Source organism: Molossus molossus, unplaced genomic scaffold (assembly GCF_014108415.1).
Source record: "Molossus molossus isolate mMolMol1 unplaced genomic scaffold, mMolMol1.p scaffold_m16_p_1, whole genome shotgun sequence".
NCBI lineage: Eukaryota > Metazoa > Chordata > Mammalia > Chiroptera > Molossidae > Molossus > Molossus molossus.
In genome coordinates, this window is record NW_023425344.1 from 214672781 (window position 1) to 214688504 (window position 15724).

General features: G+C 38.4%; 1 protein-coding gene across 1 annotated transcript in view; it reads left to right on the forward strand.

Moving 5' to 3' along the window:
- The window catches only part of LRRC9 (leucine rich repeat containing 9), a 127657-nt gene that overhangs the window by 13491 nt on the left and 98442 nt on the right, over positions 1-15724 (forward strand). The window contains exons 10-11 of the mRNA XM_036280590.1: positions 14897-15073; positions 15415-15532. Of these exons, the coding sequence (XP_036136483.1) occupies positions 14897-15073; positions 15415-15532 (295 nt within the window). The remainder of the gene's footprint in view (positions 1-14896; positions 15074-15414; positions 15533-15724) is intronic.

The window sequence follows — 15724 nt, forward strand, 5'->3', positions numbered from 1 at the left end:
ACTTGTTAAAATGTCCCATTTTCAAAACACTTTTTATAGAGAATATTCATTCCTTGAGAATTGGCAGTTACCTCCTTGACCATCTATACATCTTTCTCATCTTTCTGTTCACATCATTGCCTTGAGCTAACCTTCAAAACAACCTAATGGTATTTTATTGCTCTTTACCCAAGTTCTCTTAGCCCAAGAGCAGTATATAATTTAGAAGTTTATGGTCAAGTGTTAATTTTATGTATGTTTATGCTGTTTATTTCTGGATAGATAGCTCTGGATTCTGAATATTGGTTGAGAAGTTAGAACAGAAAAGGAATGGCAAGGCGGGATTGACAATGGCAGGTTGCAAACACCAGAGAAAGCTGCCTAATGAATTTTCTGGAGCCTCCATGATCCAAGTCAAAACAAGCTGTGTAGAGCTAGCTAGAGTCAGGGTACACATAGACTGTATGAGTTAAAATAAGGCATACAGCCCTTGCCGGTTTGGGTCAGCAGTTAGAGTGTCGGCCCACAGATCAGAGTCATAGGTTCGATTCCCCTCAAGGGCATGTACCCTGGTCGGGGTCGTGCGGGAAGTAACCAGTTGATGTGTCTCTCTCCCATTGATGTTTCCCTCTCTTTCCCTCCCTCCCTCCCTCCCACTCTATCTGAAAATCAATGGAAAAAATATCCTCAGGTGAGGATAAAAAAACAAACAAAAAATACAAAACAGGAATCCAGGTGAACAGTGTATTTAGACAAAAATAGAGCCACCAGAAGGAGGAAGCTAGCATCCACAACTCAGAAACAAAGCCTCCTGATAGACACAAGGAGGTAGTTGTGTTGTCTTTGCAGAAAAATATCACTAATTATTACTTTCACATTTCTGCAATCATTTTCTCAAAATTGAGAAACCCATGAACAAACCAAAGATTGCCCTAGAACCCTAGAAGCATACTGCAAATTTGGATGTGTAGAGAGAGTGACCAAGAAACATGGACTTGGCATATCACCCTGAAGGATGATTTTACTCACAGTCAGTGTAGAAATAAACTATGACTTTTTTAATGGAATAAAATGCAAAATTTGTATTAACTTTTTAGAAAGGAAAATGTGTGCTTGTTATGGGTTACTTTAAACCAAGTTCCCTGATTTCTATTAGATGTAGTTTTCAAGAACCTTGGGAGTAGCTTGGTGGAAAAGTGTGAGAAGCTTTGCCTAAGGAAGAAAGAGACCATTTAAAATCTTTATTTTGTATCAATACATCCATTTACCCAGCAGTAACCAATGTTTGCTTAACCACCATACTGGATTTTTATGTAAAAAATACAAAAGGTGTTCATCCCAGTTCCCATACAAACAAGTAGAGGCCTTAATTTTTCAAGTGCAAAACCTGAATGGTGTCTCTCTGAAAGGTGCATGTATAATTTTTCAGCTTTTCATTTATATTCACTCAATCTAAACATACTTTTTAAATTACTTGTATTTCTTTTTAACTTATAAAGTAAGCTGTTTGCAAAACAAGTAGGATTAGGTGGAAAAAAATATGCAAAAGCAATGACTAAGCCACTTAGGTAACTATGTCAGCCTGATAGTAAATTAGATAGCTTTGATTGATTTTGATAAACATTAACAATTGTTTACTCGTTTTAATAAAAATAACCTTGATCCATTTTAAGGAGAAAATCAAATATATGTTGGCAGAATTTCAAGGACCGTTTTTTTTTTTACTTTTAGCGTACTACAGGATTGGCCACCTTAACTCTGATCTTTTATGTATGTTAATAAATAATGACTAAAGTGCTTTAAACTGCACTGACTTCTCTTTTATTAATATTTTTAAAGCCAATGATTTAGCCCATGAACTAGAGTAGAGCTAGAACTCACATATACGTTTCCCTACTATTCTATAGTAGAGCGTTTCTATGGAAACTTTTATAAACCGAAATGGTGTAAAGTGAAGAAACAATGATTATTACTTTATATGGAAAAATATTTGTGCATTCCCAAACCTCAAAAATAATCTACCAAATCTATTTTCATTCATGATACTATCACCGATGTTCCCTCATCCCCCACGTTTCCCTGCCTCCACCCAGCCCTCGCTCCCCCTTCCCTCGGGCCATCACCACACAGTTGTCTGTGTCCATGGGCTATGTGTTTATGTTGTTTGGCTAATCCCTTCACCTTCTTTCATCCAGTCCCCCACAACTCCTTCCCCTCTGATAGCTGTCAGTCTGTTCCATGTATCCATGCCTCTGTTTCTATTTTGTTTGTCAGTTTATTTTGTTCATTAGATTCCACATATAAGTGAGATCATATGCTTTGTCTTTCTCTGACTGGCTTATTTCACTTAGCATAAAAATCTCTAGGTCCAGACATACTGTTGCAAAAGGTAAGATTTCCTTCTTTTTCACTGCTGTGTAGTATTCCATTATGTAAATTCACCTTACTTTTTTATTCACTCATCTACTGATGGGCATTTGGGCTGTTTCCAGATCCTGGCTATTGTAAATAATGCTGCTATAGACCTAGGGGTGCATATATTCTTTCAAATATGTGTTTTGGAACTCAGGATATATTCCCAGAAGTGAGATCACTGGGTCAAAAGGCAGTTCCATTTTAAATTTTTTGAGGAAACTCTAAACTGTTTTCCACAGTGGCTGCACCAGTCTGCATTCCCATCAACAATGCATGAGAGTTCCCTTTTGTCCACATGCTTGCCAGCACTTGTTGTTAATTTATTGATGGTAGCCATTCTGGCAGGTGTGAAGTGATATCTAGCTCATTGTGGTTTTAATTTGCGTTTCTCTGATGATTAGTGATATTGAGCATTTTATGTCCATCTTTATGTCTTCTTTGGAGAAGTGTCCACTCAAATTCTTTGTCCATTTTTAAATTGGATTGTTTGTCTTCCTGGTGTTGAGTTGTGTAAGTTCTTTATATATTTTGGAAATGAACCCCTTCTCAGATGTATCATTGGCAAATATGTTCTTCCATATTGTGGGTTCCCTTTTCATTTTGTTGAAGGTTTCTTTTGCTGTGCAGAAGCTTTTTAGTTTGCTGTAGTCCCATTTGCTTATTTTTTATTATATTTCTCTTGCCCTAGGAGACATATCAGCAAACATACTACCATGAGAGATGTATGAGATTTTACTGCCTGTTTTCTTCTAGGATTTTTATGGTTTCATGACTTACATTTAAATCTTTTATCCATTTTGAGTTTATTCTTGTGCACGGTGTAAGATGATGGTCTAGTTTTATTTTAATTTTATTTTTTTTGTATGTATCTGTCCAATTTTACCAACACCATTTATTGAAGAGACTGTCTTTTCTCTGTTGTACGCTTTGGCCTCCTTTGTCAAATATTTTTTTTTTTATCCTCACTCAAGGACATTTTTTGATATTTTGTTCAGATAGAGTGGGAGGGAGAGAGAGAGAGAGAAACATCGATGTGAAAGGGACACATCAAGTGGTCGCCACCCACACAACCCAATCAGGGCTGGGAACAAACTGCAACCGAGGTATGTGCCCTTAGCGGGAACCAAACCCAGGTCTCTCCAGACCACAGACCAACACTCTAACTGCTGAGCCAAACCGGCCAGGGCAAATATTAACTGACTGTATAGGTGTGGGTTGATTTCTGGGCTCTCTGGTCAGTTCCATTGATTTATATGCTTGTTCTTATGCCAGTACCAGGCTGTTTTGATTACAGGGGCCTTGTAGTATAGTTTGATATCAGGTATTATGATATCTTCAGCTTTGTTCTTTCTCAAGATTTCTGAGGTTATTTGAAATTTTTTTTTTTTTGGTTTCATATAAATTTTTGGAATATTTGTTCTAGATCTGTGAAATATGCCTTTGGTATTTTAATAAGAATTGCATTGAATCTATAGACTGCCTTGGGTAGTATGAATATTTTAATGAATTTAATTCTTCCTATCCATGAACATGGTATATGCTTCCACTTATTTGTATCTTCCTCAATTTCTTTCTTCAATGTCCTATAGCTTTCCAAGTATAGGTCTTTTACCTCCTTGGTTAAATTTATTACTAGGTACCTTATTTTTTGTTGTTGCAATAGTAAATGAGATGTTTCTCTTTCTGATAGTTCATTATTGTAGTACAGAAATGACACTAATTTCTGAATATTAATTTTGTATCCTGCTACTTTGCTGAATTCATTTTTATTTCTTTTTATTTTATTTTATTTTTAATTAATTTATTTATTTTTGTTACAGATGTTTCTCCTCCCCACATCCCAGATACCCTCCTTCCTATCCCAACCCCTTCCCCAAGCATTGTTGTCTATGCCCATTGGTTATGCATAATGCATATAAATTCTTTGGTTTATCGCATCCCTCTCCCCCCGCCTCCTCCTCTGAAGTTTGTCAGTCTGAACCATACTCCTTTCTATGTCTCTGAGTCTCTTTTGTTCATCAACTTTTTTTGTTCATTATATTCCACAAATAAGTGAGTTCATGTGGTATTTGTCTTTCTCTGATTGGCTTATTTCACTTAGCATAATACTCTCCAGGACCCTTCACATCATCTCAAAGGATAAGAGATCTTTCTTTCTTACAGTTGCATAATGTTCCATTGTGTATATGTACCACAGCTTTTTTATTCACTCATCTATTGATGGACACTTGGGCTGTTTCCAGATCTTAGCAATTGTAAATAGTGCTGCTATGAACATAGGGGTACATACATTCTTTCTGATTGGTGTTTCGGGCTTCTTAGGATATAGTCTTAGAAGTGGGATCACTGGGTCAAATGGCAGTTCCATTTTTAATTTTTGAGGAAGCACCATATTGATTTCCACAGTGGCTGCACCAGTCTGCATTCCCACCAGCAGTGTACTAGAGTCCCCTTTTCTCCACACCCTCGCTGTTTGATGATTTGTTGATGGCAGCCATTTATTAGATCTAGTAGCTTTTGGTGGAGTCTTTAGGGTTTTCTATGTACAATATCATGTCATCTGTGAATAATGACAGTTTTACCTCCTCCTTTTTAATTTGGATGCTTTTTATTTCTTCTTCTTGTCTGATTGTTATGGCTAGGACTTCCAGCCATAACATGGAATAAGAGTCGTGAAGGCGAATATCTCTGTCTTGTTCTTTATCTTAAGGGAAACACTTTTCATTTTTGCCCATTGAGTATGATGTGTCTGTGGGTTGGTCATGTATGGCCTTTATTCCCACTTTGTTGAGGGATTTTATCAAGTGTTTTTTCTGCATTTATCAATATGATCAATGTGGTTTTTATCCTTCATTTTGTTTATGTGGTGTATCAAGTTTATTGATTTACAGATATTGTAACAACCTTGTATCCCAGAACAAATCCCACGTGATCATGGTGTATGATCTTTTTAATGTATTGCTGGACCTAATTTGCTAATATTTTGTTGAGGATTTTAGCATCTATGTTCATCAGGGATATTGGCCTATAATTTCTTTTCTTTGTAGTGTCTTTATATGGTTTTGGAATTAGGATGATACTGGCCTCATAAAAAGTGATTGGGAGTTTTCCCTTCTATTGAATTTTTTGGAATAGTTTGAAAAGGATAGGTGGTAGTTCTTCTTTGAATGTTTGGCAAAATTCACCCGTGAAGCCATCAGGTCCAGGACTTTTATTTGTTGGGAGTTTTATTATTATTATTATTATTATTATTACTGCTTCAATTTCACTAGTTGTAATCTGTCTATTCAGATTCTCTGATTTTTCCTGCTTTGGTTTTGGAAGATTGTATATTTATAGGAATTTATCCATTTTGTCCAGATTGCCCAATTTGTTGGCATATAATTGTTCATAATACTTTCTTACAATCCTTTGTTTTTCTTCAGTATCAGTTGTTACTTCTCTTTTATTTCTGATTTTATTTATTTGGGTCCTCTTTTTTTCCTTATGAGTCTGGTTAAAGGTTTGTCAATCTTGTTTATCTTTTCAAAGAACCAGCTCTTGGTTTCATTGATCTTGTTTTTGTTTTGTTTTGTTTGAGGTTTTTGTTTGTTTGTTTGTTTGTTTGTTTGTTTGTTTGTTTGTTTTAAAGACTCTATTTTGTTTATTTCTGCTCTGATCTTTAGTATTTCCTTCCTTCTCACTTTTGGCTTTGTTTGTTGTTATTTTCCAGTTCCTTTAAGTGTAAAGTGCAATTGTTTATTTTAGTTTTTTCTTGTTTCCTCAGGTAGGTCTGTAATGCTGTCAATTCTTCTCTTAGGACTGCTTTTATTGTGCCCCATAAAATTTAGGTTGTTGTGTTCTCATTTTCATTTGTTTCAAGGTAACTTTTTTTTTAATCCTCACCTAAGGATATTTTTCCATTTATTTTCAGACAGAGTGGGAGGAAGGGAGGGAGGGAGGGAGGGAAGGACGAAGCGGGGAGGGGGGAGAGAGAGAAACATCAGTGTGAAAGAGACACATTGACTGGTTACCTCCCACATGACCCCAACCAAGGGCCAGAGACCAAACCGCAACCAAGGCACGTGCTGTTGACCAGAATCGAACTCGCAACACTTTGATCTGTGGGCTGATGCTCTAACCACTGAGTGAAACCTGCCAGGGCTCAAAGTAACTTTTGATTTCTTTCTTGATCTCATTGTTAACCCATTTGTTGCTGAGTAACATGTAATTTACCTTCTATGACTTGGTGTGATTTTTCAGTTTTTTTCCAGTGCCTGATTTCTAGATTCATATCATTTGATCAGAGAATATTGATATGATTTCAATCTTCTTAAATGTATTGTCTTATTTTGTGTCTGAACAAGTGCTCTATCCTAGAAAATGATCCATGTGTGCTAGAAAAGAATGTATATTCTGCTTCTTTGGGGTGAAATGCTCTGAAGATATCAATTAAAGCCATCTGATCTGGTGTGTTATTTAACACCACTGTGTTCTTGTTGATTTTCTGTCTGAAATATCTACCCATTTATGTCAATGGGGTGTTAAAATCACCTACAATGACTGTAGTACTGTCATTCTCTCACTTTATGTCCATAAAGATTTGCTTTACATAAATTCTCCTATGTTGGATGTATAAATGTTTATCAGAATTATATCTCCTTGTTGGACTGCTCCTGTTATCATTATGTAGTATCTTTTGTTGTCTCTTACTATAGCCTTTGTTTTGTTTTTATCCTCACACCAGCACATTTTTCCTTTTTTTGTGTTCAGATAGAATGGAAGGGAAAGAGAGGAAGAGATAGAGAAACATCGATGTGAAAGGGATACATTGAGTGGCTGCCACCTGCACGACCCAACCAGGGCCAGGGACAAACTGCAACCAAGGTACATGCCCTTAGCAGGAACCGAACCCGGGTCTCTTGGGACCGCAGGCCAACACTCTAACCACTGAGCAAAACTGACCAAGGCTGTAGCCTTTGTTTTAAAGTCAATTTTGTGAAATTATATATGTATTGCTACCCCATCTTTTTTTCTTTTCGTTTGCATGAACTGTCTTTTCTATCTTTTTACATTTAGTCTGTGTGTATCTTTCATTCTGAAGTGTGTCTCTTGTAGACAGAATATATATGGGTCTTGCTTTACTATCCATTCAGCTACCCAATGTCTTTTTGATTACAGCATTTAAATGATTACGTTTAAAGTGATTATTGATGCCCTGGTCGGTTTGGCTCAGCAGTTAGAGCATCGGCCTGCAGTCTGGAGAGACCTGGGTTCAGTTCCCGCTAAGGGCATGTACCTCGGTTGCAGTTTGTCCCTGGCCCTGGTTGGTTGTGTGGGTGGCGACCACTCGATGTGTCCCTTTCACATCGATGTTTCTCTCTCTCTCTGTTCCTCTCTCTCCCTCCCACTCTACCTAAACAAAAAATGGAAAAAGGTCCTCGGGTGAGGATGATAAAAAATAAAATAAAATAAAGTGATTATTGATATGTACGCATTGATTGCCATTTTATTATCTTAACTCTGTTCCTTTTGTTTTGTTTTGTTCTGTTTCTTCTTCTACTACTACTACTTCTTAAAGCAGGCCCTTTAACAATTCTTGTAATATTGATTTAGTGGCAATGAACTCCTTTCGCTTTTCCTTGTCTGGGAAGTTCTTTGTTTCTCCTTCAGTTTTAAGTGATAACCTTGCTTGGTGAAGTAGTCTTGATTGTAGGTTCTTGCTTTTCATTTGTTTAAATATATCATGCCAATCTCTTCTGGCCTGAAATGTTTTTGTTGAAAGATCAGCTGACAGTCTTATGGGAGCTCCCTAGTAAGTAATTAACTGCTGTTTTCATGCTGCTATATTTTTTTCTCTTTGTCTTTAACATTTGCCATTTTAATTACAGTGTGTGTTGGGGTGGGCCTCTTTGGGTTTACCTTGTTTGGGATTCTCTGTGCTTGTGTGCCTTTTGTCCTCACCAGGTCAAGGAATATTTTAGTCATTATTTCTGCAAGTAGGTTCTCAATCCCTTCTGGTACCTATTCTCCTTCTGGTACTCCTCTGATGCAGATGTTGTTAATGCTTCCTGTTGTCCCAAAGTTCCCTTAAATTATCCTCATTCTTTTTTTTTTTTTTTCCTTTCTTGTTTTGCTGCTCTGATTGGGTGTTTTGTCTTCCAAATCTCTGATTCAGTCCTCTGCTTCATCCAATCTACTTTTTAAAAAACAATTTTTTTCTTCATTGATTTTAGAGAGAGAGGAAGTGAGAGGGAGAGAGAGAGAGAGAAACATCGATGAGCGAGAACATCAATTGACCACCTCCAGCACTCCCCAAAATGGAATTGGGCCCACAACCTGGGCATGTGTCCTGACTGGGAATTGAACTGACAACCTCTTGGTGCATAGGTTGATGCTCAACCACTGAGCTACACCGTCCAGGCCCAACCTACTTTTTATTCTTTCCAGTGTATTCTTGACATCAGATATAGTATTCTTCATTTCTGACAGGTTCTTTTTTTGTGGTTTCTATGTCCTTTTTCATGCTGTTGTATTTCTTACTGAGTTCCTTGAGCATCCCTATAACCATTACTTTGAACTCAATATCTGGTAGATTGCTTGCCCCTATTTCATTTAGCTCTTTTTCTGGAGTTTCCTCCTGTTCTTTCATTTGGGGGATGTTTCTTTGTCTCCCCTTTTTGGCTATCTCTTTGTTCTTGTTTCTATGTATTAGATAGATCTCCTATGACTTCCAGTCTTCTTGGGTAGCCTTATGTAGTAAGTGTCCTGTGGGACCCAGTGGTATGTTCTCCTTGGTCTCCTGAGTGTGGTGCTCTAGGAATGTCCCTTTTGTGGGTTATGTAGGCCCTTCTGTTATAATTGAGTCTTTATTGCTGTTGGCTCATTTGTGTGTGGGATCAACCCTTAGGCTGGCTGACTATGAGGCTCAATCTCAACCACAGTGTGCAAGCTGCTGTGCAGGTGCTTCATAAGAGCCAAGGATTCCAGGTAAGGGATCACAGCACCCCGATGCAAGCTGGCCTGGGTGGCTCCTGAGGCAAGGGCTTCAAGAGGGCTTCTGCCACTGCAGGATCCTTATGTATCTCTATACAGTGTAGTTTCACTTAGCAGTGATTTGTAGATAATCACTTATCAGTTTCAATTTTGTGTATATAGCCCTGGCCGGTTTGGCTCAGCGGTTAGAGTGTCAGCCTGCGGTCCACAGAGACCCGGGTTCGGTTCCCGCTAAGGGCATGTACCTTGGCTGCAGTTTGTCCCCAGCCCGGGTTGGGTCATGTGGGTGGCGGCCACTCGATGTGTCCCTTTCACATCGATGTTTCTCTCTCTTCCTCTCTCTTCTTCCCGCTCTATCTGAGTGAAAAATGGAAAAATGTCCTCGGGTGAGGATTAAAAAAAAAAAAATCAATTTTGTGTATATAATGACTTATAGTAATTAATCTAATGATATATGAAGATTTCATGCTGTACTATTTCAGGGAACTATAGCAGCATAAACTATTTGTTTTATTCTGATAGGTTTAACTCAGCAAGTCACTTAACAGTATTTATTAAACCATTGTTGAGAATTTTGAAGTACATGTTAATGGATTTTATTATACTCTAACCATTTAAAAACATGCACATTCTACATTTGCTAAATGAATGCATTATCTGTATATTAATGAACGTTTGTAGATATCTCTCTGTGTAACTGAATATCTTAGTCAATAATGTATATCACCACTGTGGCTGTTCACACATTCATGTTCCACTAACGAGTGAAGGTGCCCAACAGAATGAGAGTACTCTCCTAACCTCTGTGGTACTTGATGCTGCTAACTATTTCTTCCTTGTACCTTCACCTTTATTGCTTTTTATACTTAGATATTTTCTATTTTCTCTTTATACTCACCCTTGCCAATCTCCTCTATTTTCTACACTTTCTAAAATGACTTATAATTACAATCTCTCTTTTACTCAAGTCTTAAATTACTACCTGTTAGACACTTCTAGCTGGATGCCAACTGGCAAGGCAGACTGGACACATTTACAAGGGAGCTCAGCTATGAAGTAATAAAATATACAACAGGATTAGAGTCAGAAAACCTAAGTTCAGATTCCAACCGTGCAGTCTTGAAACAGTTATTTAACTTATTTGAACCTCATCTGTAAAAATGAGAAAAATAAAGATTACTACAAATTAATGGTAGGATGAGACAAGATAATGTGAAAATACTTAGTTCTTAATTTTTATATTTTTGTTTTTGTCTTCCTGCCCACAAACCACACCTTCCTCTGACTCCTCCATTCCTGTTGGTGGCACTGCCATCCTCTCAGTCATGGAGGCGCAGTAAACACGGAAGCCATTCTTGATTATATTCTCTCCCTCAGTCTCCACATCCAGTCAGGCCAAGATCCACAGGTTTTCCTCCATAATGTCTCTTACATTCATTCTGTCCTCCACTGTGATTAAAATCACCTACACATAGTCCTCATAACTTTCTCTTAGACTATTGCTACATCTTGCACAGTGTCTGCATGTCGTAGGCTCTCAGTGTTTGCTAATCAATCAGTAAAGATATCTAAATGACTTTCCAATTGGTCACTGCTGGCATGCTTCATACACAGAGAGGACTCTGTTAAAAACAAAAGCCTCTGGTTACTTTAAAAATTATGTTCAAACTCTTCACCCCAACTTTCAATGTTCTTCACTGTATGGTCTCTGAACTATCCTAACTCCTTTCAAACCCCTTCAGAGTTATCCACACTGTGTGTGCCTCACTGCACTTCAATCATACCTGATACACCATCACGTAAGTGGTTTTGATTGTTCTGCTTTCTTCAGAATGCTTTACCCAGAATGCCTTGCATCCCTTGCCCTCACTCCATCATTGCCTGTCAGAATCTACTGTATCTTCAGGGCTGACATCAAGAGTTATTATTTTGTGAGGGCCTTTCTTGTCATTTCTGTCAGATGTAGTCATTATTATTTCTCTTTGAATCTTCATAGACTGAGTTGTATCCCTTCTATTTTATACTCGATTATAATGTGGCTTGTGCTTATCCCACTACTTTTCACTGCATTGTTTAATAAACTAATGAAAACAGAGACTGCATCACATTAATCTTAGAGTCTTTTCTACATTGTTCATTTGCTTGGTACCCATCCATTGAGCTTCTATTTATGGGCCAGATTCTATGCTACGTGCTAGGAGTAAAGGGCAATTAAGACATAGTTCTTTCTCTCATCAAGCCTGCAATCTGGTATAGAAGATTATGGTAAAAAACAGTAATCAATTTTGGGGTAATGGTGCAGGTATGGACAATGGAGGTGTAAAATGAAAGTAGGTGGGGCCCTGGCCAGTTTGGCTCAACGGTTAGAGCGTCGGCCTGTGGTCCAGAGAGACCCAGGTTCGGTTCCCGCTAAGGGCACGTACCTCGGTTGCAGTTTGTCCCCGGCCCTGGTTGGTCATGCGGGTGGCAGCCACTCGATGTGTCCCTTTCACATCGATGTTTCTCTCTCTCTTTCTCTCTCTCCCTCCCACTCTATCTGAACAAAAAAATGGAAAAATGTCCTCGGGTGAGGATAAAAAAAAAAAGAGAAAGAAAGTAGCTGGGGTCAGCTGTGTGAAGATCAAAGCAGAATGGGGATGAAGAGAAAGTCATCTGGAAGTGGGGATACTTGAGGGAGATGCTTTTATCTTAATTTTGAAGGACAGCTAGAAGTTAACTATACAAAGAGTTAGGGGAAGGACTTTCCATACAGAGGAAATAGTATGTGAAAGGATGTGGAAATAGTGCAATACACTTGGAGAACTACAAGTAATTCCACATGACAGGGGCCTGAGTGTTAAGGGTCTGTCAGGCTAGGTTAGTAGTTTGAATTTTGCCCTTAAATCTATGGACCTTCTTGCCCAGCTGGTGTGGTTCAGTGGAGTGAGTGTCATCCAATGGATTGAGAGGTCCTGGTTCAATTCCCAGTCAGGGCACATGCCTAGGTTGCCCCAGTAGGTGGCAGGCCGGAGGCAGCCCACTGATGTTTCTTTCTCACATCAATGTTTCTATCTCTTACTCTCTCTCTAAAACATCAATAAAAACATATTTTAAAAAACCTATGGGCCTCCTTGCAAAAGCAATATAGCAGATTTAGATATTATTTTATATAAAGTACTAGAGATTCATTATTTCAGGTAAAATGGGTATATTTCAAACCAGAATGGCATGCCCCCCAGTGCATGTGGCATGTTTTCAGGAATGCTGTGAAAAGCTGCCATCCTCTGTGAAGTATTAATAATATTAAAGTTGCAGTAATTCTATCAGCATGGTCTGGTTCTCCCTCCTTCAGCAATATCCAGCACTGTGTGAATGATGTTTTTTTCATTCCCAACATGGCCATGTAGTTGAAAGAACTGTTTTACTTCTAGGAACCCAGTTAGCACAAAGCCCATGTCCTCTTAGCACTAGGGTTTCCTATCTCCAGGGCTCTAGAATGCCATATGAGGAAAAATTTAGGGGCTGGATTCCCAGACAAAGAAAAGTTTTATGAAAGGATCCCATTTCATGGAGTTTCCTATACCATTCTGGGTCCTTGCATTCTTGGGAAAACAGACTAGTCACTAGGTCTTGTCCATTCATCACGTCTATCTGTCCTTGATTACTCCCAAGGATAATTCTTTATTACCCTTTTGTTACTATATAACAAATACCTTATCTACATAAAATGTCTACAGCACTAGTTTCTATCAGAATAAAAGAAGAATAACAATAATCAGAGAGCAAGTAATAATGAGAGCTTCAGTGATTCCAGGACATGCTATTTAGGGGTGACTCGGACTGATTTAGGCCCGGAAAATTACCCCTCCACAGATGAGCCTGCACGTTTCCCACTCTATATGCTGATGTGGCTGTTTGGCCAGGCCTCCACAGGTAGCGGCATCATGCTGGATTGGAACATTACACATGTGTCTCCTCCACCAGACTGTGAGCTCCTCTGGGATTAGTTTGGTTTTGGCAGCTCACTTCTCAACTCTAAGGGAGGAGTAATTCGGCAGCTCCTGCCGGTACTGGTTCAGTCTGTGCTAGTGAAAAAGGAAATGCTCTAAATTGGGAGCTCAGGTCTTAGGAAGAAACTGCCCCTCGGGAGCCTCTGTAATCCTAGTCCTCACCCATGCTCAGGCCCTGATTTACTGTGCTAGTAAGAATAGGCATCTTATCAGAGGAAAAAATATACCATGTAGGATCACTTAATTTCCTTTTCAAATCGATTCATTTTAAAATGTGATCTTAATCTAAATTCTGGGCCAGAATTATTATTAGCATGGCCAGATGAGGGCAGCAGAGAAAAGCTTCAGTACATTTTCAGGAGATCTTCGAATGGCTGGCCCCTCCTCCTTCTCCTTTAAATCTTAGCTCAAATATCTTCTCTGAAAGATCTTATCCAAGACCCTTCTTAAGTAACCCCCTCTCTATTCCTTACTCCAAGCCTGTGTTTCTTCAAAGCACTTATCGGTTTAGAAATTATTTTATTTATGTCTTAGTGTGCGTGCGCGCGCGCGTGCGTGTGTGTGTGTGTGTGCGCGCGCGCAACTCCCTTGTAATATCGGCTTCATGAGAGCAGGGACCCTGCCTCTTTCACTTCTGTATCCCTAGTTACGAAGTTATTGCAACAGTCCCACCAAGAGATGGTGCTGATTCGGAGTAGGCTCATCACAGTGGTGATGATAAAATAGGGTCATGTTCAGGATGTGTTTTAAATGTAGGGCCAAACAGACTTGCTGAAGAATTGGATACTGGTGAGGAGGAAAGGAGGCAAGGTTTATTCCTGGGGTTTTGACCTAAGCTACTAGTTACATGATGGTGCCATACACTGGCCTAGAAAACACTCAGGAGGGACATGTTTAGGGGCAGGCATTAGTCGAGTTAAGTTTGAGAGGCTTATTACGTATGCAAGTGAATATATCAAGCAGGTAGCTGGATATATCGGATCTGGGTATATCCAGATGAGTTGGGTAGAGATAAAGTCTCGAAATAAAATGTTGGAATTTGTGTGTGTGTGCATGATATTTTGTTTTATATATTGCCTAAGAACCAGATGAAATTACCTAGGCATCGTGTTCGTGGAAACAAGATGAGAGACTCAGTCCTAGAGCAATCCAACATTCAGGAGTCTGTCAGAGGAAAAAGAATCAGAGATGAAAACCATGAAGGAGAAAGCAAGAAACATGTAGTTTCACTGAAGCCAAAAGAGAAAATGTTTCAGAAATGCAGGATTTCTCTACTGCATTAATATATCTTCCAAATAAATACATAATAATTAATAAGAACTATTATTTTTACATTTCATAGTTTAGCATCTCTTTTATTGATTAAATAATTGTGCCCATTTTGAACCAACATGGAGCTACAATATGACAATGTATCTTTAGGGGAAAAAGAACATAAAATATGGTTTATAACTATTATCATATGTAACTTTGTATTTTTCAACATTTTAAGGAGAAATCTCTTATTTTCTTTGTATATATTCTCTATCCCCATATAGGTTTAATTCCTGCTATGAACTAATTCTATCACGTTTTTGTACATGGGACTTCAGGACATATGGTATTACAGGAGTGAAAGTGAAGCGTGTCATCAAAGTTAACAACCGTATGCTGAGACTAAAATTTGAAGATAAATTCCAAACGTTTTTGGACAATAAAGATATGCATGATTCAGAGTAAGAAGTTAAATCCCATAAGGAACATTTTTTTAAATGTCTGATTTTATTTTATAAAAATGTCTTTCTGTCTTAAATGTTTACAATATTGAAAATATACCTTCTTAGTAAATATTCCCTTTCCATTCCTCTCCCTCGACCAAGATAACCTAGTTTATCCACGATGGGGCTCTTTTTGAGACTGGGTGGGATGGAGGTTTAATAATGACACTGGAACATCCCATGTAATTGGGATACATGGGATGTATCCTGGGAAAGACATAGAGTCATCTTATCTATGGCTAAGCTTCTTTAAAATCAGCTCTCACTTTTTTTTTTTTTTTTTGGTCTCTATTCTTAAGGAGTTATCGAAAAATGCTGGAATGCCTTTTTTATGTTTTTGATCCTGAAGTTACAGTGAAGAAAAAACGTCTGTTACAAATACTTGAAAAAGGATTCAAAGACAAGGAAACGAGCAAGGTAGCACACACTGTCGTTTGGAGTAACGCTCTCTTCCTGAAGAATGACGCTCTGCCAGGGGTTGAGCATAGTTTGACTCCGTCCTTTTATCCATAGGTGCTTGTAGCAAACTTCTGTTTCACAGAAAGCTTGGTGCTATCAAGTATAGCATCATTTGTTGGATTGTACGAGAATAAGTCCACTAATTTATTT